This window comes from Heterocephalus glaber, unplaced genomic scaffold, assembly GCF_053883595.1.
Source record: "Heterocephalus glaber isolate CG9 unplaced genomic scaffold, H.glaber_assembly_v1.0 deba00001538, whole genome shotgun sequence".
Lineage (NCBI taxonomy): Eukaryota > Metazoa > Chordata > Mammalia > Rodentia > Bathyergidae > Heterocephalus > Heterocephalus glaber.
This window is the reverse complement of record NW_028258333.1, coordinates 4,351,129-4,379,078: the sequence shown is the minus strand read 5'-3', so window position 1 is coordinate 4,379,078 and position 27,950 is coordinate 4,351,129. Positions and strand designations below refer to the sequence as shown.

The 27,950-nt window shown below is 44.7% G+C and overlaps 1 protein-coding gene and 1 long non-coding RNA gene across 2 annotated transcripts in view; one reads left to right on the top strand and one right to left on the bottom strand.

Moving 5' to 3' along the window:
* Positions 1–3,834, top strand: part of LOC101699314 (uncharacterized) — a 44,107-nt gene extending 40,273 nt beyond the window's left edge. The window contains exon 2 of the long non-coding RNA XR_015442191.1: positions 3,493–3,834. This is a non-coding gene — a long non-coding RNA (uncharacterized LOC101699314). The remainder of the gene's footprint in view (positions 1–3,492) is intronic.
* Positions 3,835–5,106: 1,272 nt separating this feature from the next.
* On the bottom strand, positions 5,107–27,747 carry Otulinl (OTU deubiquitinase with linear linkage specificity like). Its single transcript, XM_004845194.3, has 8 exons — positions 27,607–27,747; positions 13,332–13,491; positions 13,213–13,244; positions 13,017–13,108; positions 12,034–12,183; positions 9,577–9,705; positions 7,632–7,901; positions 5,107–6,753 (listed from the first exon to the last, which is right to left on the bottom strand). Exons 1-8 carry the CDS (start codon positions 27,662–27,664, stop codon positions 6,580–6,582), a joined length of 1,065 nt encoding a protein of 354 aa, XP_004845251.1. The 5' UTR covers positions 27,665–27,747; the 3' UTR covers positions 5,107–6,579.
* Between the last annotated feature and the right edge of the window lie 203 nt (positions 27,748–27,950).

Sequence of the window (27,950 nt, the reverse complement as noted above, 5' to 3'; positions counted from 1 at the left end):
CGTTTTAACCTCACCAAGGATAGAACTTTTGCTTCTTACGGCCATACTGATTGGATGCGTATGTCAGAGTATCATTAACTTCAAATAACTTCTCTTGCCAGCACTACATCTAAAAACTTGCTCTCTTTAAGTCCTGGATCGATAACAATTTTTTTCAGCAGGGAAATAATCACATTGTTAAGTCTTTGCCTCTTTAAGGATTAAAACTGAGCTTGGCGCTTCTTTTCAACTTTCAATTCTAAGTTCTCCTTTGGCATTTATATGAGCACTGTCATAGCCACAATAATGTAAGACCCACCTGTTTTCCCACAAGGAACTGAAGTCCAGTAAAGAAATAAAATGTGATTTTTCTTAAGCACAAAGAATTGTAAAGCAAATTGACACTTTCTGATTTCTTCTGAGAGTCTAGAGAAACCTATGCATATCTTCTCAGAAAAGTACCATCTTATTGTGAATGAGCACCTTTGTAGTGGAACTATCCAAGCCTGGCCATAGAACTTCCTGTCACAGGGTTATATGGAAGTTAGGGAAGACGTCCAGACTGCCACAGAGCTTGGCCAGTAGACTGAGCCCCCACAGTAGAAAAAGACACCTTTTCTTCTGGGGTAGTTGACATCCCCTCTATCAATGACCATGGCTTGGACAGGAGATCCCAGCCCACAAACACTTCCTTACCTCTGAGCAATGCACACACTGAACAACCCCCACAATAGCCTTGGTTGGACCCAAAACAAAAACAAAAACACTGCCCTTCCATTCCAGACAAAATCTTAGTCACCCAGATACATCAGAATCTGTTGGTTCTTGCCTGAACTTCAGTAACTCATCCTTCACCACAGAGAGCTTAAGGAGTATACTGTGACACAATTTTCTGAAGGAAAAAGCTATTTCCTGCTTTAAAAAGAGAATCCTGGGGTGTTTCCTTTTCCTGTACTGTACAGTACAAGGTAGCTTTTCAATTTACTTGCACTTATAAAGACGTAAGCAGAGAAAGCCAAAGCCACAACTACCAATGTCGATGGCCCCACAAGTAGAGGGAAACATTCCATTACTACCTTGTGCAGTATAAACCAAATGAAGAAAAAAATTTTACACATTTACCATTGGCTGATTAGACATAGATCTGTTATACTCCAGTGCTGTTTTTCTTTTGACCAACCCAGCATGTTTAACTACAGCTAAAGGTAGCTTCTGATGAGAGATGTAAATATTTGTCTTTCCTATTTACAGACAATGGTAACAATACTTTTACAATAACCCATTTTCACCAGGCACCTTCTTGTTTCTCCCTTACTTAAGGGACATGTGTCTACTTGGAACCACACTAGAGCTTTTGAAACATACAAGCAGTTTTTCCAGCCTTCACCCTGTTGGGTGTCAGACTGTACCACCTGCTTCTCCTCATCTCCCAGGGTCCTTCCCCAGCAGCTCTAAGTGCCCAGGAAAGCCAACATCCAAAGGATCCCCGTACGTACCCAGGGGTGGATACAGCTGGACTGGACATGTTCTTCAGGTATTCCCAAGTTGCTTCCCAAAGGACAGGAGTGACGACAAAGTGGGAGCCACGGTGTTTCAGGCTTTCGTGTTTGTCCTAGTCAGTGCTGAGGGCCGGCAAGGCACTGTGCAGTAGTCATGCACTTCCATGAAGCATTCCGCAACTGGTTTCCATCTCGTAGTTGTGAGTGAGCAAACAAAATCCTACGACGCTATGGTGATTCTCAGTTGGAACTACCACCTATATTTAGATGTTCTCTTTGATGTTGTATATGTCAGGAACAAGAAAATATTCTGTGTTGAAATGAGCTACTTCAATAAGAAAAACATTTCTATATTTCAGCAAGACTTCTTGACATATTTTTTAAATAACTACTTGTGCAGAAATGGGCTCTACAACCCATTGAGACTAAAATGAAAATACTTAGAATTGAGGACTTTTTAATTTAAGGAAATTCTCTTGAATAAACTTCCCAAGAATTATTCTAAATAAGTGCATGACACTGGTGGCAGCAAAAGGACTTGAACATCTAAGACATGACACTATTGATTAGAAGGACTAATAGATTAATTACACAGAAATTTGATTTTTTAAAAACAGAGTGATATTTTCCAAGAGATAGGAGGTAGGGCCATGGCTTTACCATTCCACATGCAGACCATTCAGCTAGCGCTCACCCAGGCTGGCTCCTGAGCTACACCATCTCTATGCAGAGCCTAAGTCCCCCAGCATGCTTCAGCTTCATGAGCTCCAAGTGCAGAGACACAGTGTCTACTCCTGGCTGGTTTGGGCACTTTGGTTCAGGGTGGCTGAGCATGTGAGATGTGAGAAGTTTTTCCACTCACTGAGAAACTATGTTGATATTAAAACATAAACATAACCCAAATGAGCCTTCATTTTCTTGGCCTAGAAGAGTACGGCAGCGTTAAAGCAAAAGTAAATTAACCAAGTATTTTGAACAAATAACAGAGTGGGTGTGCAGTTTTATGTCTAGTTCTAAAACACACATTGTAATAGAAATAGGATTTAAAAGAAAGTGGACAGCTATACTGTCAATTAAAATACATTAAAATAAAATTAGAAATAGGGGCTAGGGTGGTGTGTTAGTTACTTTTCTCTTGTTGCTGAGACAAAATACTGGGTAACCCAAGTTAAAAGGGAAGGGGTTTATTTGCCTTATAGTTCATAGAGGTTTCAGTCCACAATTGGCTGACTCCAAGGCAGGGATGACAAATAGGCCTCATGGAGGAGAAACAATATGGTGTGCACAAGGTAGTGAAGGTAATAAGTGAGAGTTCAGCAGCATCTTTCTGCCCCATTTATCTTATTCAGACCACCAGGATTATGGCGGTGCCAAACTAATCACTCACATGTAGTGGTTTAATAATCACACACCCTTAACCCCAGCATCACGCATTCCAGATTCAACTACTTCTGGAAAACAAAGTCCCACCTCATTCTCATGAGGGTCTGGGGGGACCTCTGAACACAAACCATAACAAGTGGCTAGAGTGTAGCTCAGCAATAGAGCACTTGCTTGGCATGTGAGAGGCCCTGGGTTCAATCCCCAGCACCACCAGAAGGAAAACAAAATTTTAATTAAAGCGAATGGCTAAAAAGCATACCTAAATAAAATCAGCATTTATAAGGTAATTAACACTCAACTATGGACAGCTAGTTTTAGATCCATGAAAATATTTTTCTTAATTTTAAACAGTAACTAGTTGAGTTAAACAGTGTGAAATATATTCTAATAGAATCACACAGCTTTGGAAACTTGCTGTTTGAGGTAAAACTGCTAATTCTGGAATTAACCTTCTCTTTATTCAAATGGTATAATTTTCACATATTAGGTTAGTTATCATTTTAAAACCATTTACTTTCTTTGACGCAGAATTCCCAATATTTTCTGAGTATTCAGAAAAGTTAAAGAATTTTAATTCCCTATGATCAGTTTGGACAGAATTAAAGGGTTTTTTTCCTTTGCTCTAAAACAGGAGAAAATGATCTGATTGAGAACTAAGAAGTTTCCACCCAAAATCCAACTGCAAGGAAGTCCTGGGAAAATGACTGTGTACGCCTCTGATCTGGCTACTCTTGTCCCCTGGAGGCCGGGCCATCCTACACCAGCCCAGTCTGACATCTTCCACACCCCAAAGAAGGCCCATACCTGACTCTATGTAAGGTGGAGATGACTTTGGTTCAAGACCATGAAGACTTATGGTCACCAGAGTGGCCCTTATATTAAGATAGTTCCTTGGGAACCTTCCAAATGGTCATGTTCCTAGCTTGAACCCAGAAGCTACTTATTGTCAATAAAGTAAACATGATTTCCCTAACCCATCTGGTCATGTAAACCTTCTTTATGTCAGACTTCACTGAGGATCTTTACAGCCTGGAGGAAATACTCAGATTAGGAAGACGTGATTAAAAAAAACAAGAAAAGTAAAAGAACACTAGGTATCAATGGGGAATTAAATTTGCCTCCTATGGAAAAAAGTCATTTTGAAAATGAAAATAGTTCTGGATGGTGGTGACAGTTGCAACAATGTGAATATATTTAATGCCACAAACTGTACAATTAAAAATGGCTAAAGTGGTGAACTTTGTTGTATACAATTTCATCAGTCTTGTACTAATTAATACTCATACTACCCCCCAACCCAGTATGAACACATTTGGCCAAAATTTAAGAAACATTCTAAAATCAGAAAAGGACAAGGCATTATCTTTTCATTTTTGCTAAAGCTCTCATCATTTAAAAACATAAAGGTAGAAAGTCATTTAGCATCACACAATGGTTCTCCTCGAATTTATTATTGACTTTTAAAAGTGGTGCTAATTTATATGTAGCCCCTTCTGACTAGTTTATTACATTCCTTACACAACTAAATAAAAACAGAGAAATAACAAAGGAACCCAATATCTCTCCCTAAAAATGTTCTATATGAATACTGTCCCAAAACATAGCAACTATTGAAGTTTCTTCCTTTTTATTTTCACTAAATTGAAATGTGCTTTTTTCATAATTTGGACTAGTCTTGCCCCATGCTAATTTCTCCCCCAAACACACTTAGGATGCGCCTACTGGGGTAACTGCTGTCATGGTAACAGGTTACCAGTCCTAGTGGACACTGTTCTTTTTGGTGCTGAATTGATGTAGAAATCCTTACCTTGGGTGAAGAGATCCAAGGTGAGTGGTAACATATGAATGCGGAATTAAGGGTTCGGAACAGCAATTCTAAAAATACCAGTCCCAGCAGGCTGCAGCAAGCTGCCAGATGTCTACTTGTAAACACAAAAGGAAAGTTCATGTTTTCTTGGTCACAGGAATGTAGCAAGGGGACCATTTGTGACAGTGCCAGTTACCCCACAGGGTTATGCAAACCATGCGCCATCCATGCAAGGGGCTCAGCAAGTCGAGTCAGAATTCTTGTTTTGCATAGCTGTCAAGGTAACACAAAGCCCCTCCACCTGAGTTTACTGATTTTCCACCAGAAATTGAAATATAGTGGGCACCATTGGATATCTTGCCTGTGTAGTACATACAATTGATCATCTCCACTGCAAAAGGACATGAATGTTAATTTCATATGCCACAGCATTTAACATAAGCTTTTTAAAAATTTTATTGGAGAAATATGAACATGTGGGAGAATGTTAGCACCAAACACCTTGTTAGGTAAATCACTTGTTAGAGAGGGATTTGTGACTTTGAAGTGGTATGTCATTACCAAGATTTAAAAAATTGTTTTGTGTTTATTGAAACTCAAAACAGATGAGCAAAAGTACCTCCAAAATAAAGATTACCTAAATGAACTAGAAAAGTACTTCCAAAATAAAGATGACCAAAAATTAGCCTGAGAATATCTGCAACACATTACCTCAGACTCAGCGGCTCAAACTCGAATCTGTTACCCCACAGTCCTGTGGGGCGTAAGTCTGACCTAGGCCTCACTGGGCTGACAGCAAGGGGCTGCTGGGCAGGACTTCTTCTGGAGGCTCCAGGAGAGGTTCTGCCTCCAGGCCTTTTCTAGCTTCTAGGGCTTCCCAGCACTCAATCTCCAAAGCTAGCAAGGTGCCTCTCTCCTCCCTCTCTCTGACCCTGACACTCTTCCAAGTCCTCTTCCACTATTAAGGGCCCTTTGGATTCCAACAGGCCCCACTGCAGAATCCAGAATAATCTCTCTTTCAAAGTCAGCAGATTAGTACCTTAGTTTCCACTGCAACCTTTATTTTCCTTTACCATTTAACCCAGTGTATTCATAAATTCTGGGATTAGGGTGCAGCTATGTCTGTGTTTGGGGTCATAAAGACTATTCTCATTAAATACTCACGTAAATATACACTAAATACACCACAGTTTAATAGTTTTGTGACACTTCAATAATTGTCATTCAGTTGTCTTAATCCACACAATTTATCTTTTTAATCTAAATAAAACCCATTAAAATGGTCAATTACAACAGTGACAAAAAAAGAGAGATAACAAACTGTACAATATTACAAAGTAGTGGTTATTTGTGTTAATATGTATATATAAACATATACACATATATACACATACATGTAATTTTAATGTTAATCAAGTGGTTCTAGAAAATTAATACACAACAAAGATTCCCAGAAAGGTAATGCTTATAAAATATGACCATGCTTATGAGGATCCGAACTCAGCCCAAGATGAAATTCTTAATAAAGAAGGCAAAGGTCGGAGACAAAGAGATTCTTTCTTCCCAGGCTGGCCATCTGTCTCTTCTTGTTTCCTTCTCATTTTTGTCCTTTCATTGTCCATGTTAAACTTCTGTGTTCAAGGCCTGCCGCTGTGTCAAGTGACAGGATCCCTTCCGAGTGAAGTCAAACTACCAACCCTCGATGACACCAATGCAGCTGCTTCTGAGGAAATCATGGAATGATGAAGGAAAATCATCCATGTGTCAGTCCACACAGTGTACCTGCAATTACGGAGGAAAGGTCCTCACTCCCTCCAGGCCTGATAGGCTAGCTTTGGCTTTCGAAAAATACTGTGCTTGCAAGTGTGACCACTGTCACTGGCAAGTGCTGGTGCCCCGCCCGTGGCAGATTTAAAAGACAGGAATGTGGTAGTGGCGGTCGTTTTCTGTCAGCAGGGAGATCTCAGGCCACTCCGGGAGAGGCTCCTCTGGGTAGCACATTGCAAAGTCTCTGGAGTTGAACTTGAACAGACGGAACACTTTTATCTTCACTTCAAGGGAATATCCCAGTATAAACATATCAATCTGGTGATGAAAGGAAGGTCATACATTTTCAAATTCCTGCCTCCCACCTTGGCGGGGGTGTGTTCTTCTGCAGCTCATGAAATAATCTCGTTTACAGACCCACCCACAAGCCACCGAGCGGGCACAGACTTAGGAACAAATGCCCATTGTGTGGAAGGAAGGGGTAAGGTAGGAACAACTCTAGACGAGCTCAAAGAAATCAGTGGAAAAGCTGTTCAGAAAAAATTAATTAAAACAAAGAATGTTCACAATTAAAAGTTAACACCGTTTTCCAACCAATTTGATCCTATTTCAAATCAATTTGTGTAAGAGTGTCAGACAATTATGTTTATTCTCTAGGAAAGCAAAACGAAAGAAAAAAGAAACTCTTATCCAGGAGAAAAATATAAAAATTTTTCTGGACCTAAAATTTTTAAGAATTTATATTTATCTGTAATATATAACCAAAAACTTTCCTGAAGTTACCTCATTTTCCAATTGGCTTTTCTCCTGCTTACTCCTCTATGGGAGAACCCACTACACCAAAGCGAGAAGTTGGCGAGACACCCGATACACTCCAGTCTGCAGACACGCACGGCACCCAGCACACTACAGTGAGGCATATTACTCTTATTTTTCTCAGCTGGGGCCAATGTTATCAATCTATGCAATGTTTTTTGTTTTGTATTTTTTGGTACCAGGGATGGAACTTGGGACCTTGCGCTTGCAAGGTAGGTGGCAGCACCACTGAACTAAATCCCCATCCCCTTATGTTATAAAGCAACCACCTCTGGGCAGTGGTTTTATCACTGCTGAAAGCAAACCCCAAAGGCCTCTGTGCTCAAGTACTGTCTGTGTCATCTCTTAGTCAAACACATATTTTCCTCTTCCCCACTTACCTGCTCTAAGCCACACGTGTCGCCTACAGAATTCAGGTGATTCATCATGAAGCTCAAAGGATCTGATGATGTCTCTCTGGAAAACAGGAGCCTAAAAAGACTGGGAATGATCTTGTTAGTCTTCATTTGTTCATAAACTTCAGTGACTTGATAAAGCATGATGAACTTTAACGCTTCGTAAAGCTTATATTCCAGAATGGCGTCAGAAAAAAGGATGTTGCACATGCTGCCTCTCTTGTGATAATCCTTAATTCCACTAAATTCAGTCCACTAAACAATGTAGATGTAAAAGTGAAATTTAGAAGGGCAGAGGTGAATATACACATCGCTGCATAACTTTACAGTAGTGATAACATAAGGCAAACATTAATGGAGGCCAATACAAGGTGCGATCAAAAAATACAGTGTGCTTAAATAAAAAAATTATAGCAGTAAAAGACACACTGCCATTAATCCCCCTCAAGTACCCACCTCGCCCAATGAACACTTATCTCACTGCTCCTGCCATTTTCTGAAGCAGTTCTGGAAGTCCTTTTTCATATTTCTAGTTGCACTGTTGTGGGTGACCTGAAGTCTTGAATTAATTCAAAGTGTTTACCTTTCACAGTCACTTTGACTTTGGGGAAGAGCCAAAAGTCTCACAGTGCCAAATGCAGTGAATAAGGTGCACGAGGACACATGGGTACATTGTTAAGATTGCTCTCCCATTGGGCGCCGCTTGGCAGCAGCATTTACAGTACTTGTAATCACACTGTATAAAGACACTTATGAAAGAGGACTCCAGAACTACTTTAGAAAGTGCTAAGTGCAATGGAATGAGTGTTCAAAGGAGAATTAATGGCAACGTCTTTTAGTGTCATAAATTTTTTTAAAATTACTCACCACTTTTTTCTATCACCCCTTGTAAAACTTTTTAACTTTTCACTTTATATCTTTTGCACTGACTTAAAAAAAAATACTGTGACAGATTGAATGTTTGTTTCCCCCTAAAAGCCATATGGTGAATGTCTAATTCAGGGTGATGGCCCAGGGGTAAGGCCTTTGGTAGTGACTAGTTCCTGTGGGTGGAGCCCTCCAGATGGGACCAGCCTTCATGAGGAGGCCAGAGAGCTAACTAGTTTTCCTCCTGCCTGTGAGGACACAGCAAGAAGATAACCAAGAGGAACCCCTCACTAAACCCCACCCTACTGGCTCCTTCTTCAACTCCAGCTTCCACCTCCACTTTCCGGTATTTTATTACAGCAGTCTCCCCCACCCCTCCCTGTCTCTCTCCTTTACAATAACAAGCTAATTTAAATAAAATACTTTCGCAAAAAGGCATTACCTACTAGGTTAAGTAACCACCACATCGGTTCTCTAAAACTGTAATAGTTGGGTTTTCCGAAAGATATTCCAATAAAGAATGGTGCTAGGGTTCTTCAGCACTCACTGCACACCAGGCACAGTTCACAGTGGTCTACGTGTGTAATGTCAGGGTATGGGCTATTCATATTTCTCTTTTACAAGGGATTTCTCAAGTAACGAGGCTCATTCCAATTGTCCAAAATCCACGTCATTTGTTAACGGCAGGAAGAACTCTTAGTCCACTGATTACGTGTGAGCCCTCCTCGTGTTATGAACAGGGTGCACTGCAGAGGGCATTTCAGAGCTCCTCATCTGGAACCTGCACATTGTCCCCAGGAAACAAAGTTGCAGGACAAAGGTACATGACAGATCAGCCCAAGGAAGCGCCTTACCCTGTCACAGTCCTAGTTATAACTTAGAACAATGTTGCTCTTCATTACTCCAAGAAAAAGACATCAACTACTGGAAGAAGCATTTCTGCTTGCATTTCTTATTTTCCTTTCCTGACGGATATGCCTGATATCAGAGAAGGCTGGCTACATTGGGGCCACGCGTTCACATTCCCTCTTTTTGTTACTGTTCCCCCGCCCTGAATGCTCACCTGCGTTTTCAACAATTCTACACATTTACGTAATTTTCCAAACACGTTTGAACCTGTATACTTCTCAGGACCAAAACTGTACTGCTGGATCCAATTACAACCTTGTGAAAACAGCAGTTTTTCAGGAAGCTTAAAAAAGAAGTCGATACCAACAATGATTAGTGTCTCAAGATCTGTTACATACAATTTGAAATATGTTGCAGCACACAATCTTATGTCTTTTAGCAATCTTCAGTTGAAAGACAGTAGTAACAAGTTAGGTGAGGTAAAAAACATATATTCATCTTTTCCTTAGATTTGTGGATTATACCCTAAAGAGTATATTTTTATCTCACTTCATATGTGATAAGAATCTAAAGATAGGATTATGCCCACAGAAACAATCTTTCTGGATAAAACACCACACCTCCAATACAGCTCTTTAGACACTATTTTTAACCAAAGGATGGGAGAGAATAGTTCATGACGGAGCAGGATGAATAATAAAGCCCTCCCTGGCTCAAACCCAGCTGTTACTCATTAGCTGAGAGAGGATTTAGCCAGCGAGGATTATTTTCACCTCTTCGTTTCATCCTCCACTATAGTTAAGGATAATCCTGGCCATTTCGCAGGGCTCTTGTTGGGGCTGAATGGCATTATGTTGTGTGTGAGAATCTGATCCACTACAGTATCCAATACATTTTCCCATCCAACTTAGCTTCTTAAACCCAGGGCCTCTGTTGCAGTCTTCGCCCTCAGCAATGACCAACCGGGCTAGCACACTCCATGTCTGACAAGTATTTGCCAGATAAGACAATTAATAAAAACAACTTTACATAAAAGACATCAAAGAAATAGAATTTGTGGATCTATATATTTCTTTGGCCATCTACCCTAGATCAGGCATACTGCACTCAAAATTAAAATTCAAGTTGTTCAAGAATATATCCCCTTGGAGGGTATGAGGGGAGGACAGGGGGATGGGGAAAAAATAAGAACCAAGATACCTCATGTACAGGTACAAGTTCCCAATGATGAATGTAACTGTATTGTATACCTAAAATATACCAATAAACTTAGTGAAAAAAAAAAAGAATATATTGCTGTAAACCAGGTATGGTGTCGAACACCTGTAATCCCAGCACTAGGGAGGCTGAGGCAGGAGGATTGCTATGAGTTCGAGGTCAGCCTGGGCTTCATAGTGAGTTCAAGGCCAGCCTGAACTGTACAGTGAGACCTTATCTCAAAAAAAAAAAAAAAGAATATGTTGGTGTGAACTGTCAAGAAAATGATAAAACAAGCCACAGGTTGGGAGAAAATACCTGCAAATCACAAATCTGACAAAGAATTTGTACTTAGAATTCTCAATATTCAACAGCAAGAAAATTAACCCATTAAAAAGTGAGTCAAAGATTCAAATAGACACTTTTCCAAGAAGGTAATATGGACAGAGAATAAACACATGAAAAGATGTTCAATATCAGTACTCACTAGGCAATAAAAACTAAAAGCACAGTAATACCAGTACATACAGATCAGAATGGCTAAAAATAAGAAATTGAACAACACCAAGTGCTAATGAGAACGTGGAGCAACTGGAACTCTTACAGAGTGACTGAGCCACTTTGGAAAGAGTTCCACAGTTTCTTGTACAGTTAAGTACACACCTCCCATAACACCAAGCGATCCAACTCTTAGGTACTTACCTGAAAGAAATGTAAACTAATGTTCATACAAAATGCTGTATAAGAATATTTAAAACAGCTTTATTCAGAGTTGCTAAACACTGGAAACAACCTTGATATCCTTCAACTAGTGAGTGGATAAACAAACTGTTAGATTCCTACGAAAGAACATCACTCCGAAATGAAAAGGGATGATCTATGAATGCATGGTACGACATAGATGAACTGCACATACCTTTTGCTAAGGGAAAGAAGATAGATTCAAAAAGCATACTGGACTAGATGACAGCATTTATACGACATTCTGGAAAGAGTGAAATTATAGGGGCAGAAATAGATTTGGGGTTGCCAGGGTCAAGAGGCGGGAAAGCAACCGACTCTAAAGGATTACAAGAGAAGTTCTGGGGTGGTGGTCATATGCCATATGAATTCGCTAAAACTCTAACTGTACAGTAAAACAGTGAGTTTTACTTACAAAGAGCAGATGACACTCAAGAAATGATGGGGCAGAACCAGGGATCTAGCTCAGCGGTTCCACCGCCTGCCTCGCAAGCGCAAGGTCCCAAGTTCGATGCCAAAAAAAAAAAAAAAAAAATTTAGAAAAACAAATAAAACCGAGTATAATGGTCTTTCTGAGATGGTTGATTTTCAGGCTGGCCTAAGAGACACAGGACTGGGTTAAATGACCCATTTTGTGATCCAGAGAACAAAGCTCCCCGGAGAACCCCAGGAGCTTTTGAGTTTCAGTCACTGCGCACAAGACACGTCCTATGTGGCCAGGGTGAACACATACCTTAACAATGTCCTTTTCCTTCATCCAGGATGGAAAAGAGAGGCCCTGGCTGAATATCTGAAACAACACCGATCTTAGAGCATCATAATTATCTCTCTTTACTTGTCGAACACATTTAATATGGTGCCTCCAGAACAAATCCTCGTAAGCCTATTAGCACAAAAAGAGAAAGTTTTAATTCAATTCACTGGACAAGAGAATAAGAAAATGAATCCAGGGCCAGAGATTTAGCTCAGTGGTTCTGGCGCCTGCTTCACAAGCACAAGGACCAGAGTTTGATCCCCGGCACCAAAAAAAAAAAAAAAAAAGAAAGAAAGAAAAGAAAACAAATCCAGAGAACATACTGAAGAAGTGTTCTCAATGAGATACTCCTCCCATTAAAAATAATAATAAATGTAGTTTTAAAGTAACTCACATGTATGAGATTTGCATCATTCCATCTTAGATGACAAATCGTGGAAGGCCAGGGCAGGTCACTTTGGGTTGATAATGGATACGACACAATCACAATGAAAAGTCCCTTATATTTGTAAGGTTATGCAAAAGAGTCCTTTAAGTCCACCCTCTCTCCATTTTTGTTTTGCTTTTGCTAGTGACGAGACTGGGCAGCACTAGTCCAGTGGAAAATTCTAAACCTCCTTAAAATATTTATGTCAGGGTGCCTGATCCCTTCCAGGAAGAGGCTCCACTGCACACTAAACAGATGTTAACAGGCCTGGCGAGGAGAGCTGAAACACAATGCTCAATGCTCAGGCTTCCTGAAGTTACAGACCTAACAGAGGTCCTTAAGTCCTCAAAGGCACAAGCTCTAGATCAAAGGCCCAAGCCAACCTCAAGCAGCTGCGTGGCTTCTGAATTAGAGCTGCAGTATTCCTTGCACCCCTTGGGGACTGGCTGATCTCTAGACTCACTAAAGCAGAGCAGGAAGTTTCCTGATTTTGACAAAGTCTGCATCTTTCCATAACCTCTATAAACAGACACACCTTCCTCATCAGTTTGGCATGGGGCGTTTCTCCTTTCCATTCTCTTGCACAATAACTGAGCAGATCAACTTCTGCCTCCACACTGAGGTTCCCTAGACCAAATAAAAAATAAAAGGCAGTTAATTTTCCCTTTTCCTTCCCTCTTGGGCCTTCTCTGCACATTAAAAATAAGGAAACATACACATAAAATACTTACTTTTGAATTTTCTCTGCAGATAGCCAATCCACCTGGAAGGTAAAGAAAACAGTAATATCAAAAGTCTGCACTGAAGAGCAAGGGTATTTTTGAAATTTAAAAGTGATACAGTGACCTACCATTTCAGCCGGTGTCCTAAATACAACTGCAGTCTCCTGAAGTAGCAGAGGGTGGCCACCAGCAGGGACACGGCCATCATCACAGAGCCCTTGGCTATGCGCCAGGCAGTATCTAGGGCCTGGCTTGGAACTAGTGTCCAGGAGTGAACTTGGTCACTTCCTACAAAAACAAACAAACAAAAACCCCCAAACTCTATAGCAATTACATAAGTCTCCTTTAAGGAAAAAAATGCATATATTGAATCATTTTGCCTACCAAGTATCTACCACTGATTTAAATATTTTTAAAGTATTCACAGTTTCACTCCAATAATTATAGAAACAACTAGTTATCCCCATAACCAGTGTCACATAAGAACATCTTTGTAGCACAAAATTAAAGAGGGATAATGAACAGAGTAAGGACATCAGAATCCAGACTGGTCTTCTACGACTTTACTCCCTCTTTTCTAGCTGTATGACTGTGGCAGCCTGATTCCTCTTACCTTATATTCTCTGGACAGTAAAATGAGGGTGAAAATACCAACCCTGCTGGGGAAGGGCTGAGATACGGAGGCACCAGCACAGAGCCTGCACACATGTGGTCCTTGCTGAGTGCCTGCTGAATGCATGCACAACCACAGGGATTTGGCCAGGGTACACGACCAGCCATGAAGCCAGCGGCCCTCAGCCATCCACTCCTGCCCACTGTTGTACTTGTGGGTCAGGAATGGCCATAGTATATGGCTTCATTTTAGTTACACAGGAGGAGTGACTCAAAACAGCAGGAACACAGATGTCGTTTCCAGCAAGTGGGCCACGTAAAAGGAGAGTCATGAGGTGGATCCTGACATGCTGTTGCTGATACGCACCAATTCTTGATCTCATAAGGGATAAACTAATACATAGGCCTAGGAGTTCACATAGGGCACTTGCAAGGTTTTGCTGTGTTCAGTAGAGTCCTAACTGTATTCCATGTGAACATCCAAAATGCTGAAGTGCAAATGAGGAAGAGGACTTCTGAATAACAGCCAAACCTGCTGGGGTGTGTTGCAAAATAATTTCCTCCACAGCACACAATTTAGTAAAATTCCAGTGATCAAACACAGCAAAAGCCCTGTCGACGCGGACTCTGCAATTCTGGCATTTTTGATGATCAGGCTGGCTACCTGATGTGCACTGGCACTCTCGATGAAAAACTAATTTACCAACAAACACAGAAGACAATATTGCCAGCAAGAAAACATAGTCCCAGTTACTTAAAAGGACATTTTCAAACAAGTGCTTATCTATTTAGAATAGTTAATTAGCTACTCAAATCATATTTACCACCTAGAGATTTAATAAAATTTTTTATATTTAGAAATGTAAAACTGTCGTACTTTTACATCTACAATTTACATTTTTATTAATTCAGATGGCTTTCTCAACCTTGAAAATTCTGACACTGGTAAATATTTCTAGTAAATCTGCAATTCATGCAGGAATTAAAACTGTCTATATGATACATAATTTCTTTGACTGTAGCTGTAAGCATTTTCTAGAGAAATGGAACATTAGCCAGCCTGAGCAATTAGTGACTTAGCAGACCCTGCTACCCACACAAAGGGCTGCAGATGTAGCTCAGTACGAAGACCCTGGGTTCAATCCCCAGTAGTACACAAAAGCAAAAGCAAATGGAACATTATATATCATTTTATATTTTTTATCTGGCTCAGGGCAGGAAGGGCCAGGGAACATGACCATGCGTGCCGGGGCAGCACAGGGAGCCGACTGCAGGCGGCTGGGAGAGGACTCTTCAGGGTGCATGCAGGAAAAGCCTGGCTTCCCCAGTAACTAGAATAGCTACAGTCTGAGGTGCCGCGGCATGGCAGCCCCTGGGCTAGCGTTCTGGAGGGATCCTCCCACTTCCTCCCCTGAGCCGCACTGTGCAGCGACACTCTTCCACACAGCACCGACTGTGACTGGGGACAGGACAGACGATTTCACCTGGCTCAGCTTCAGTCTCCAGACCTTGGAATGAGGACAGCACACACGGAGCCTGGTACACAGTGAGCGCTCAACGCACACTTGCTCTTGTCAGCATCGCGTGTCACAACACAGGAGGCACAGCAGTACCAGCCTCTGTGAGCCACTGTGGGGCTTCATGAAAATCTTAGGAAAGTGCTTAGTGCAATGTTCATACCAAAGGTACCCAGTAAATGCTAATTATTCATGTATTGTTATCACTGTCTTCACCTTTATTTTGCAGATGAGAAAAAACGTTAGGGAGAAAAAGATTAAATAATTGCCTACTGACACTGAGCTAATAAGTGGCACAGCTAGAATTCAAAAAGATTGCTATAACACTAGAAGCAGCTTGTCTTACCCCTTGGCTGTGCTATTTCTGAATTATGGAGCCGAGTAAATTTTCAAACCAGTGTTGCTACCACAGGAGAATTAACACTTTTAAAACAGAAATTTGAATTCTCCTGCTAGGGCCAATAACTAAAAAAAGAGAAGAAAACACCATACTGAGACACCTCACAAAACAGTCTCATGACGAGAGTTTTGATGACCTCCTCAGTGGAATCTCTTTTCTACACACACAGCTGAAAGAGGGTAACGTTTCAGACATCAGAAGGTTCTGAGGGTCACCCCTTTCTGCCATGGAGAATTCTGCAGTAGCCAGCCGAACTTGTGATCCCTGTACCCAGGAGAAGTGGGAACCTGCCCAAGGGTGTCCTGGAGCTTGGTGACTGGGACTTGGTGAAGGAGGAAGAGTGGAGGGTTCACCCCCACAGGTTTGGTCATCCCTGGTAAGGAAAAACCAAAGGGAGTGTGGGAGGGCAAGTTTTGGCGATGAAGAATCTCTAGGAAGCACGACTTGCAAGAGGAAAGAGAGCTGCTGCCAAGCATTGTGGACTTGGTGCCTGTTAAGAGACACGCAAAAAATGAAGTTTCTTTTTTATTCTTTTGGGCTGAACCACTTGGGTGGAGGCTGACATGGGTCTGCATGTACAGGGCACTGCATTTCAGTGACACCAGAAACATATTAACCCAATCTCACACCTCCCCTTACCCTCTGGCATCAATGTGTCCCGAGACCCTGACCCAAACGTCAGAAGAAGTGGTACTTTGGCAGTTAAGACGAATGACACTGGGCCTCCTATAATCAACTTGTGAATATCTGACACTAAAATCTGATCAGTGACCACTCCAACTGTACAAGGCAGACACCTCTGACTACAACTACAAGAAGGCACTGTTTTCTGTGCTAAAATTCTACTTCATTTTTTTCCATTCTCTAGAACATATCAAAGCTGAAGTGATTCAAACACTAAAACAGGAAACCAAAAACCAAAGAAAAAAACCCCTGAAAACAAAACTAAAGACAGTGAAGTGCCGGAAACCAAGTGATTACGCAGACAGATCTACCCGGAGCCTGGGGCTCCCAGTGGCTGGAACATCACAGCTTCTCACAGAGAAACTCAGTAGCATCTGCTGTGCCTCCACAACTTCCAGTGCTGCTCTGGGTCCAGGACAGCTTCTCCTTATTCTCTAGTTCTTCATGGGCTGCCACACCGTCTTTAGCTCATCCACTTCCTCTCCAATCTTATTCATGGCACGCACCAGGACTAATGTGTCAGTCAGATTCCTACCCCGGTGACCAAACACCTGAGAAAGCAACTTGGAGGAGGACACACTGACTGGCCTCACAGTTTCAGAGGTTTCAGTCCATGGTTGGCCAGCTCCGCTACCTTTAGGCCTGTGATAAGCCAAGAACATCACGGAAGCCAGGAAGAAGAGAAAGAAGGAAAGACCTAGAAAGAGAGGCCCACCTCCAGTGACCCACTTCCTCCAAATGAGCACCACCTCCTATCAGCATATTCAGCTGTGAACTCACAACTGATTAATCTATTGATGAGGTCAGCACCATCATGATCCAATTAAATTTCCAGGCCCCACCTCTGAACATTACTGCATTGGGGATCAAGCCCTTAACACATGAGGGTTTGGGAATACTTCATATTTAAACCACAATACCATCGCACTTTCTCTCTACACACATCAACAAAATCAACTGCATTCAGCCCGATGACTATCTCCAACACAGGCAGAGGTGGCGTATTGAAGACTATTAAGTGGGCCAGAGAAAGCAATGTCAAATCTGAGTTAGGATGGGAAAGGTGATTTAATTTAGATGTTTGAGGTAGCAGAAGGAGTGAAGAAACATACAATAAAAATCCTTTTGTTTGTCAGGCACAGTGACACATATCTGTAATCCTGACCCAGAAGGTTGGGGCAGAAGAATTGCAAGTTTGAGGCCAGCCTGGGCAACTTAGTGAGACCTTGTTTCAAAATAAAAAATAAAATGGCTGCAGATGTAGCTTAGTGCCAAAGCACCCCTAGGCTCAACTCCAAGTACTTAAATAAAATCCCTTTATCTAAGAAATTTAAGGTAAAAAAACATGTTTCACTTAATAAAGAATAGATATTTCTACCTGCTACAATTCCATATTATGGCGAGAAAAAAATGCCCTCTTACTTTGTGAAATGCTGCAGTCTAAAGACTTCCCAAACTTCTGATATTTCCTACATTAATTCTGTTCAATTAAGAAAGAACAGTCCTACTTGGTAAAATATTAAAAGCAACACAAGATCAGTATCACTGGGGAAGAGAACCACAAAGTGGAAGGTTTTTATCTTGAAAGCCATGAGTAGTGTGGCATTCAACTGTCACTTGTCATGCACTGTCCCCACCGACTGGCCGCTCTCACGCAGGGCTCCTATTAAACTGAAAAGGCCCATAATACAACAGGAAAGTGCTCCCTGCCCACTGCAAAGGGGCTGTGCGTATGTGTGAGCTTTTCATAACATCACAGGTCACGTTTTCATTCTACCTAGTACTACACCTTGCTGGAATGTTAAAGGCGCCCATCACTCTGAGCTCAGTTTAGTCTTCTAATTGTGTGTGGGGTTTCTAAAACCTACTCAGTGGTTTAAAAAAAAAAAAAGCAAGGACAGAACAGGCTGCTATCAAAGAGCAAGTTGTCATTCCTTCCCTGGGAAAGGATAGAACTCCAGGACCACTTGATCCAGCCATGCAAACTTTCTGGCCTGGGAGAGAAAATGGATTTTTCAGAATGAGCAAAACCTCTTGTCTTCATTGTGCCATTTTCTACCTTTAGGATCTTGGACAAATGACTTAGCCTCAATGACCCCAAGAAGTCCCCAGATGGCCAACACAAAGTGATAAGCAGGGTTGGAGCAAAATTAAACCAAAGAACACCATCCAAAAGCAATCTCTTCAGCCAAGTCCCTGCCACAGTCTCTTCAACCATTTGGAAGAAATCAATTTCCTTTTCAGAATGTTTCTCTTTGTATCGCTCAAAATATGTCCTTATTCTATGAACATAGATTAAGCTCCTCTTGTAGACCAGGTGCTATGCCAAAAGCTGATCTCACAGCTACAAACAACAAACAGACCAGACTCTGCTCCATGCCACAGACCGACCCCACTGAGACCTCCAGGAGAAAGCAACCCAAGCTGACAAGCAGCCTAACACAGGAACTGACTTTGACCAGGCCACGGAAGGCTTCGCTAGAATATGAGGCCGAGCTAGGACCTGAGCTTGCCAGGGCTGCTGGGCTAGAGATCCTCGGCCAGATGCTGATGTGTAACTGAAGAGCAAGGAAAGGCCTCAAAGAGGTTTGAATAGGGCCTGCTGTGATCAGATCAGTGACCACAACTTGAATCGTTATTGCCTGGGGTCACGAAGTCTGATTCCTGGTTAGTAAGACAATCTCTTACATCTTTCCCAGAGGGCAGACTGCCTTGGGATGAAGGGACTTGGATCCCATCGCAGTCCGGGGCTGGATTCCAACCAGGCATGTGGGCAGAGCTGGTCCCTGGCCCGGCACAACCTCCACATGTCATCCACAATGCAGGCCTCTCCTGTGTGTGCTCGTGACTGTCTCCCCTGCAGGCCTGCAAATACCTCTGAGGTGAGGGCTGAGTCTTTCAAGTTTTTTAACTACCAAAAAAAGAGGCAAAGAGCCAGCACTGGCTCAGCTCTGGCAAGGGTCTCCTGGCAGAGCAAGGGACAGTATTCCAATCAGGAAGCCAGAGGGAATGCTGTCTTAATTTGGGTACCTGATGCGCTGTCACCCGAATGCTTCATTTTTGAGGTGAACGAACAGAAGCCTAAGGAAAATGAGAAGTCTGAATTTGAACCCTGTGTTCTGAAGGGTCAGTACCTTTTGAACTAATTCTATTCCCACCTCCCCGAGTAACTGTCCCCCCAGAATGGAAATAATCACGAACACCGACTTCCAAGTTCTCTCATCTCCATCATTTCACTCCACATCTTTCTCTCTTCTACGTTGGACATCCCGTTTTCCCAACCACATGATACTGTCTGGGAGGTCTCCTCATTGTCTGTCACTCTTCCCTGAACGCCTTCTACTCTTAAAGTGGGGCCCCAGACAGGAACACAACATGCTGGTGTGACCCCAACAGGACAGGATTCAACACGATGACCACCTTCTTTGCTCTAAATCAGCAGCCAGCAAGTTTTCTACAAAGGTCACAGAGTTAAGGGTTTTAGGTTCTATAAACCATATGGTCTCTGTCCCAACCACTTAACTCCGCCCCTACAGAAGGAAGGCAGCCAAGACAACACACTACAGAGCTGTGTTCCAATAAAACTTCATTTACGGACACTGAAATTTGAATTTCATTTATTTTCATGTCAAGATATGGAATTCCTTGGATTTTCTCCTCAACCATTTAAAACTGTAAAAACCATTCTTAGGACATAGGCCATAGGAAGACAAAGAGCAGGCCAGATTTGGCCCTCGGGCTGTGGTTTGCCAAACTCTTCTAGGTGGCACATTCAAATCACTCCAGCCTGGGATTGTATCAGTGTCACATTGCTGCAAACACACACCAACCAAGAGGCTACTGACTCATATTCTGCCTGCTGCCAACTTAAAGCCCTGTGGACCTCTGCTGGAGTCCCATTTCTGAAGGCAGAGAGGGGCAACCGTCCTGACATTTCCAGGCAGAGGGATGGATATCCTGGCAGTCAGGCGTGGCCTCCCAACCTCAACCCCTCTCCCTGCCCAGCCCGAGGATGAGAGACATGGGACTGCCAACCTGGTTCGGAGCACCCTTGCCTGCTCAGCTCATCCCTCCTGTCTTCTCCAGATCTGCCTGCAGAGAAGGAATCCGGGGCCTGCTCCTCCTGGGTAGGGAGGCCAAGCATTGTAGAGCTGAGTTCAGCTTAGGTACAATGTGCAAACCTAGCTGACCACACAACTAGGACATGTGGATTTTATCTGTCATTGCACTGCCTCATTAGTAATTTCTTTCATCTCTGAATCCTGCGTGTACCTTTTGGTTTGGCATGTGGGAAGGGCAGCCAGGGTTATCAGGTCACATGTGCAAGTTCTGTTCCTCAAGACACAGCCAGAGCCTGACATGTTCCCTGCTAGATTTCATGCAGGCCTTTAACATTATGGCTTCTCCTCTCTACTGCAAACAACTCCCGAACATGTTGACTTAAGGTACACCCGGAGGCAAGCCACTCTTCACTTCTGCTACAGTAGTATAACTTTGCCATTATTCAGAGTCATTTGGGCACGGTTGCTAATGGTTACTAATCCTTGTAATTGGCTTCCCTTCCCTAGCTCTATTTTCCACTCTGTAGCTAGCGTGAGTTGGGTTTTGCTTTTTTTTGTTTTTTTTGGCTTTTTTTTTTTTTGAGAGAGTGATGGATGTGTCATTACCTATTTAAAAAAACCTGGCCAGGGCTTTTCATATTTGCTGCAAAGACCCACATGTGGGCAGCCCGAGGTGAGCTAGAGAGGCCCTGACAAGTGTAAGAAAGGGGCAGAAGGTCTGTCATCTGTTGGACCAGCCTAGCCAGAAGCCTTGGGAGCTAGTTCTTCTGTAACCAAGAATACCGGCTCCAGTCAGGGCTGCGGCCCAGCCTCACCCTGAAACCCCAATCACCCCAGGACCAACTGAGGAGCCAAGGACTGCCCCACTGGGGCTCAGTATCTTCTCGCTGATGGGGCCACATGCAGACGCCTCCCAGCCTACTTCCCCATGCCTTTTACCTCTGTCCTCTTGTGCGCCCATCTGCTTTTAGCCTTGAAGACTTGCTCTCCTAAAAAGAAACCAGTGGCTGCAAACACAAACTCACCAACATGACAGAGCACTGCCACTCAAAGGCTATGGAGCGGTAACATCAACAGGACCTCAGGACTTCTTGGAAATCAGGTTCTCAGGCCCCACCGAAGGGAAGCCTTTGTGCTGCCGGATCCCTAAGCGATCCATATGCACACTGATGGCTGAGTGGTAGTTAGGGACAGAGAAGCACACTGGCTCCCTGTGGGTTTTCTGATTCACTTGGCTGGGCCCAGGGCCCTCTTTTTCATGGCCCCAGGAAAATTCAGCGTATTTCCACTGTTGAAACACTGTTAGAGCAAGAGCTTCCCCTGAAAACACCTCATCAGATGCCAATTAATTTTCAGAGTTACCTTCAGGAGAAATCAAGCCAAATAAAGAAAAATTCCACCAGTCAAGGACTGCAACTCCAAGAAGTGTTCCTTCTGTTCTGTGCCCCTGTGCCTTTGGCCATGCAAAGGGCTGCTTCTACTCATCAACTGTTGTTCCATGGTGGGAGCTATGCCTGCCTAAAAAGGAACTTTTCTGAAATGAGTACTGAAGACGGGAACCTGGCCGTTCACATGGCCTCCAAAGAGGATGGAAAACTGCTCCTGGATTGCCTGGGACTTCAGTTTTCACACGGTCTCATATCCCAGAACATCTCAGTCCCCAGCAAGCCGGAGAGCTGGCCACCCACCTCCAGGCCTCCCCGCTCTGCCTCTGCTTCCAGAGCCTCCTGCGTCCGCTCCATGTGTACGCTTCCCTCTGCAACATTCTTCCTCCCACCCACGGCCTCCTTTCCTCGCTCATCTCCAGCTCCCCGCTCAAAAGTCACTTCTCTGACCTTTTCCCAACCCCCACACCTGAGCACAACCCTTTTCCTCTTGTACGGCACACGCTGTCCTCTTCTCAACCCTTCTCACAGTTTATCCGGTGGTGTTTGTGTCTGATCGGTGCCTGTCTCCCTCCGCAGACAGTAAACACCCTACGGACTGGGCCTGTGTCTGTTTTCTCTCTGCTTTCCCTGGGCCTAGGCACAGCGAAGACAGCTCATAAACATTTGCTCAATGAACGGAATGCATCTGTGTGTTCAGGACACAGTTCCCGTGTCTCAGTGGCGGAGACTGCAGCCCCAGGGTCTCATTTCTTCCTCCACAGAGAACCCTGCTTTCAGCTGGGCACAGGGCTGCTCACATAAAGGCTCATTCCATCTGCCCTGGGCACTGATACAGCTGTCTGAGTGGATGCTGGCATGAAGAAGAGTTCACCAGGAGGAGCAGCTTCCTCCCTTTCCTCCTCCCTCACAGCTGGAGTAGGAGCATGGCAGGGAATCTGGGCCCCCGGCCCCACAGAACCCATTGCAGCCCGGGGGAGCCACTTCTGAGCCTGACTTTGGACTTGTTCATTACTCTTCCATTCTTACACCAAACAGTCACCTCTACCTTGGCGGTCCTGTCTGGCTTTTGATGTGCATGTCAGAAACAGTGAGCCATCTGCGGGTTTTCTGTTCCCTAATTACGTCAAGCAAGGACAAAGCAGGAAGTGAGACTGTGAAGTGGCCACCTAGTGGGTGGCTTCCAGGTAGTGGAAAGAGGAGTCAGCCAAGGGTCTGCTCTGGAGAGCTAGGCGACTCTGGACCTCAGCTTCCTCTCCTTTGAGCAACAGGAGGCAAGGCCGTTAACCACTACTTGCCTTTGTTCTCCAAAGTCCTCTTTATTTTACTGTGTTTCAGAGTTTTGTTGGAGGAGAGTCATGGTGGGGCACAAGGCACCACATCTGAGAGGGAAAATGGCTGTGAGATAACTTGACATTCAGCTAAACTCAAAGCATCACTCAAAGTCGGCACCAGACGAGATGCCTGCAGCATGGACAGAGGATACAGAAGCTCGTGACAACAGCCAGCAAGTGCCCTGACCCTGGCTCGAGCATGGTTTTGGCGGTGAACTAAACCAGGGGGCCTGAAGGCGATTCTGGGAAGTGTCTTTCCACAGGTGCTGTACGGGGGTGGCCACTTTCTAAACGAAAGCAGGAGGAAGAAGAGAAGAAGGCTGGAGATGAGGAGGAGAGGAGGACACATTTTACCAGCTCCCACATTTGAATGAAGGCATCAGGGGTGTGCGCGGGAAAGACGCTGGAATGGACAGGCACAGGCTACACAAGTCCTCTATTATGACAACCAGCCGGTAGCCAGAACTGGGTTGAACACAGGAAGATAGCAGGGATAAAATTAATCAAGTAAACTCTCTCTTAGGTAAAGCGATCTTCATCTTCAGATTTCAGAGGAATTCGTACGCCCAAGTCTTGCACTCTCTCAGGTACAAGACTAAGGGACCCAACATCCGTAGTAGTAGGTCCACTCGCTATGTTTGTTTCTAGCCCAGCAGCCACTTTTTTCCTTTGCTGCAAACGATACTCCAAGCTCACTGCGCAAATGCCAGGGAAAGTGACAAACAGCTGGTCTCATCACTCGTATCAGTGCCAACCGGCACTTCACGTCCAAATGGTGGCTGATGACTCAGCCTGTGCGGGTCCTGGCTTGTCTCCTCTTCCCCTTTCCTATCAGCCATTCTGCTCACACCTCAACCCACCCAAGTGGGCGAGCCAGCAGCACTCAGTTTTCCTCAGACAGCTGCCAGGCGAGTGGGCACCTTCTGTCACAGATCAAAAACACACGCCCGAAGGGCCAAGCCTTATTCTATGACCTAGGGATAGACTCTCTCGGTACTGGGCAGCATACAATTTTAGTTCCCTTCTTTCTAAATGTTATGGTTCCATTCCCACTGTCCCGAGCTAGAGGGCAGGAGCTCGTCCCCACCATGGTGGGACAGAAGGTAGTGTGCTTTTCTTTTAATAGTCAATGCTTAAGTTTTAATGACAGGCTGCTTCTCTCTGCATTGGGGGAGAGCTCTCTTGAGGAACCGTCTTCCAACTATGTGATTACTCGTTCTGCTAGAAGATGACTGTAATATCCATTAAAATCCAATCACAGAGCAAGCGGAGCAAAAGCTAATGTGGCGTTTTAAATTATGGTGTCAACTCATTCAACAGTTCCACACAGGCTCAGTGTTAGTCACGTGATAAGTCAACAATGAGATTTATATGAATTCTTAATTTAGATCTCTATCGGGCATGGCACTTTATGTGGTACAATTTGGGGGGTTTTATTTCCTGGGAGTCCCAGCAACAATACTAACAGACAACGGTCCTTCGTTTCCTAGAAATGGACATAAACGTTTTATCATTCTCTTAATTTAAACATGATATACCTGTTTATTCTGGCTCCAACTAAATGGGAAAGTAAAAATAAAATGAGGTATGTCTAGAACAGATGGTTAATGGGAAAATGTAAACATATAAAAACTTTTCTTTGTTGATTTATTGAAGAAACATTTAAATGTACTTCCATTAAATTAATCACAAATCAAATATGCATACAACCTCAATTTTGAAAACAGGTCTTCTTGCTAAGTAACCAAACCTTCATCAGTCCACTCACATAGGCGGGAGAAAGGAAGAGCTGCTGGTGGGATATACTAGTCCAAAATGCCTCTGAAAGTTAAGTACAGCTCTTAGGGCTACATATAGGGAAGCACACATGCATAGGTAGCTTTATCTCAGCGACAAAATCTTCTTTACAATCTCTCCTCTCCACTGCACATTCTGCAACGATTCTGCATCGCGGAGTGGTGCTGTCAGAAGACTATGCATGGCCAGCGTCCTGGGGTTCAGCATCCCAGTGCCCAGTTACTATGACAGGGAGCAGTGCCCTGTGCTAGCAGCACGTGAGAAGGCACTCACACCCCCACCCCCACCACAGGGCACCGGAAAAGGCCTTCCTGAGCCAGGTAAAAAGGTCATTTTTAACTTAGTAACTACCAGGAAAGAATGCCTACATAAATAAAATACATGGAACCAAAAAAGAGACTCTCACAAAAATATGAAAGTAAAAGAAGTAGGACAAATGCGTAGCAAAAAAGCATCAACTATGGACATTTTGGTTCTGAGCATTCTGCTGTGTATGCTTAATTGCGGTGACTTTTTCCTCTCAGCCCTAGGCCATGTTTTAAGGAGGAAAATATTTCCCTTTAGGTCACAGTGCCCACGAGCAGCACCTCGCTCACTCAAGCCAGCACCCCTACTCATTCCGCTGCTGGGGGCAAAGGCCAGCGGGCACCTGTTCTAGACTAAGCCCCAGCTCTCAGTACACCGGGGCCAGGCAGTGTTGAGGAGCACCCTCACGCCTACCACCCCTGTTCCATTTTGCCTACTTGCCATGAACACAGAACCTGCACCAGGAAAGCTCACCCACCTGCCTAGCCACTAGCCGTGGTTACCGTGGGGAGCAGGCCCAAGACTGCCTACGGGGGGCCAGAAACATCTGCTCCCTACATAAACTCAGACAAGCTTGAAGGGCGTGGCAATCGTGGAAACCATGATTTTGAGGACCACACCTTTTAACTGGCAGAAAGCCAAAGCAGGTGGATGACCTTGTCCAAACCTCATCACCTGATTTCTTAGAAGGGGGGTAAACGTAACAGCAACCTCCTAGTGTAAGGTAATGACAGTAACAAGAGCAACAGCTAATGAATATCCAAGTGCTTGCTAAGCCAAGAACAATCACAACAACTTTATGTGTAGTAAGTGAGCCAGGTAGGGAGCACAAAAAGCATGAAAAAAAATACTAGCCTTCATGTTACTTTGAAATTTTTGGCTCAGCAGAGGGTTGCCAGAGAGAACTCTGAACTTATTCTACAGGACAAGCCAGTCTCTTCTGCCTTCTAGAAGGGCAGTAGTCTTCTTTCCGCTCTGGGGCCGGGTGTTAAACGGCCCTTGATGCTCCTCCCTTGTGCAATATTCGATCCTGACACTGTTTCCCCAGCAATATTGTAAAACAGAAGTTCGGCCTATGATTCTCAACATCAAAACCCTTACAAAGACAAATAGCAAAAATGACTAGCAAGAAGAGCTTCTGTCCCCATCTGTCCTGTGGGTTTTCTTCTGTTGTTACTCCTTTGTTTTCTACGTCAAGTATTACTTGGTATCACTTGCTCTTATCTTAAAAGCTCATCTACGCCTCTCTCTTACCCAAATAGGAGCAGACTAAAAAAAAAAAAAAAAAAAAAAGCTGTCTCTATCTTAGCTTGAGCAACTGATTTTAAAACTGTTGGGCTTTTTGTGTGTGCGATTTTTCCCTCCCAAACATAACCAGCAACGAAGGGAAACTTTGTACCTAAATCCTCCGAGGATATGTTTTGGAGGAAGTTTTCCATAACGTGCCCCTGAATCACTCTCCCTCTGCTATACACCAAGAGCAGACCCCCAGGCTGGGCCAGAGGAAAGAAGCCTCTCCCTGGGCTTGGGGGCCGGCACACCTTGAACCTGGTGCAGACCGGAAAACGCCTCGGCAGTGACATTAGGCCCACAGTAGGCACTTTTCCACCTCCCAAACCAGCGTTTTCCAGCTGTGCTCCTACCTCCACTTCCAAAGTGCCTTTCTCTGCCAAATGAAGGCAGGGCAGGGAAGAAAATAACATCACAAAAAGCTCAAATGAATACACCCACAGGAAATATTTGGCTAACTCTATCATAACCCAAGGTGCAGAAAGGTTGAAAAATGACTCCTCCCCAAACTTCAGAGCGAGAGGTAAGACGTCCAGCGCTCCCGACTGGGTAGGGTTCGGGAGCCCGCGCCCTCCTCCTGCGGCCAAGGCCACTGCTGGGCAGGAGGGGCCTGGGCGTTGGGTGCCGCAGAGCCAGAGCAGAGCCGCGCCCGCCGGCCCGCTACCCCCGACAGCCTTCTGAGCGCACGGACAGCGACTCTGAAGCGGCCGGGCCCCTGCCAGCCTCACACACGCTGCCGGCCTCGAGTGGGCTCACAGCCTTGCGCGGCCGCCAGGGAACGACGGGCACGGGGACCGGGCCAACGGAGAAGCACCGATGCTCATCCTCCAGGCGGGAGGGGGGCCCAGCCTCCGCCGCAAGCTCCACAGACGCCACGCTGTGGGCCACATCCTCCGCCTACCGGCGCCCACGCCGGGGGCTCCCTCCGACGGCAGCCGCGCCCAGAGGGGCCCCGGACCCCGCGGGCGGCGCAGCCCCCACCCCGCGCCCCGGCTCGGCTCCTAGCCCCGAGCCCACCTGCGGCGGCGGCGCGAGGCCGCTCCCGCTGCCGCCCGGGGCTCCTCGGCGCCGCCATGCGCGCCACGCGCTGTGAAGAGCGCGCAGCCTCCGTCCGTGGGTCCGTCCGGCGCGGGGCCGCCGGCTGCGCTTCCCCGACGACGCCGCGCGGGAGGGGCGGGGCGGGGCGGCCTCCGCGTCCCGCCCCGGAGACTGACTGACACGCAGGAGCGTTAATCAGAGGGCGGGGCGGAGTCCGTGGGCGGGGCTTCCGCGCGCCTTGGGCTCTCTGGCGGGCTGCGTGAGCGTCCGAGGTTCTGCAGCAGGGTTGAAACCCGCTCTCAGCGTTCAGGCTCTGCTCCTGG

Coding starts and splice junctions, on each gene's coding strand:
- Otulinl (XM_004845194.3), bottom strand. CDS start 27,664: ATGGCGGCGCCGAGGAGCCCCGGGCGGCAGCGGGAGCGGCCTCGCGCC. Junction 9,706..12,033: donor AGGAAAAGGACATTGTTAAG/GTATGTGTTCAC, acceptor TTCTTTTTTAAG/CTTCCTGAAAAACTGCTGTT. Junction 7,902..9,576: donor TAGAATTGTTGAAAACGCAG/GTGAGCATTCAG, acceptor TACATTGTTTAG/TGGACTGAATTTAGTGGAAT.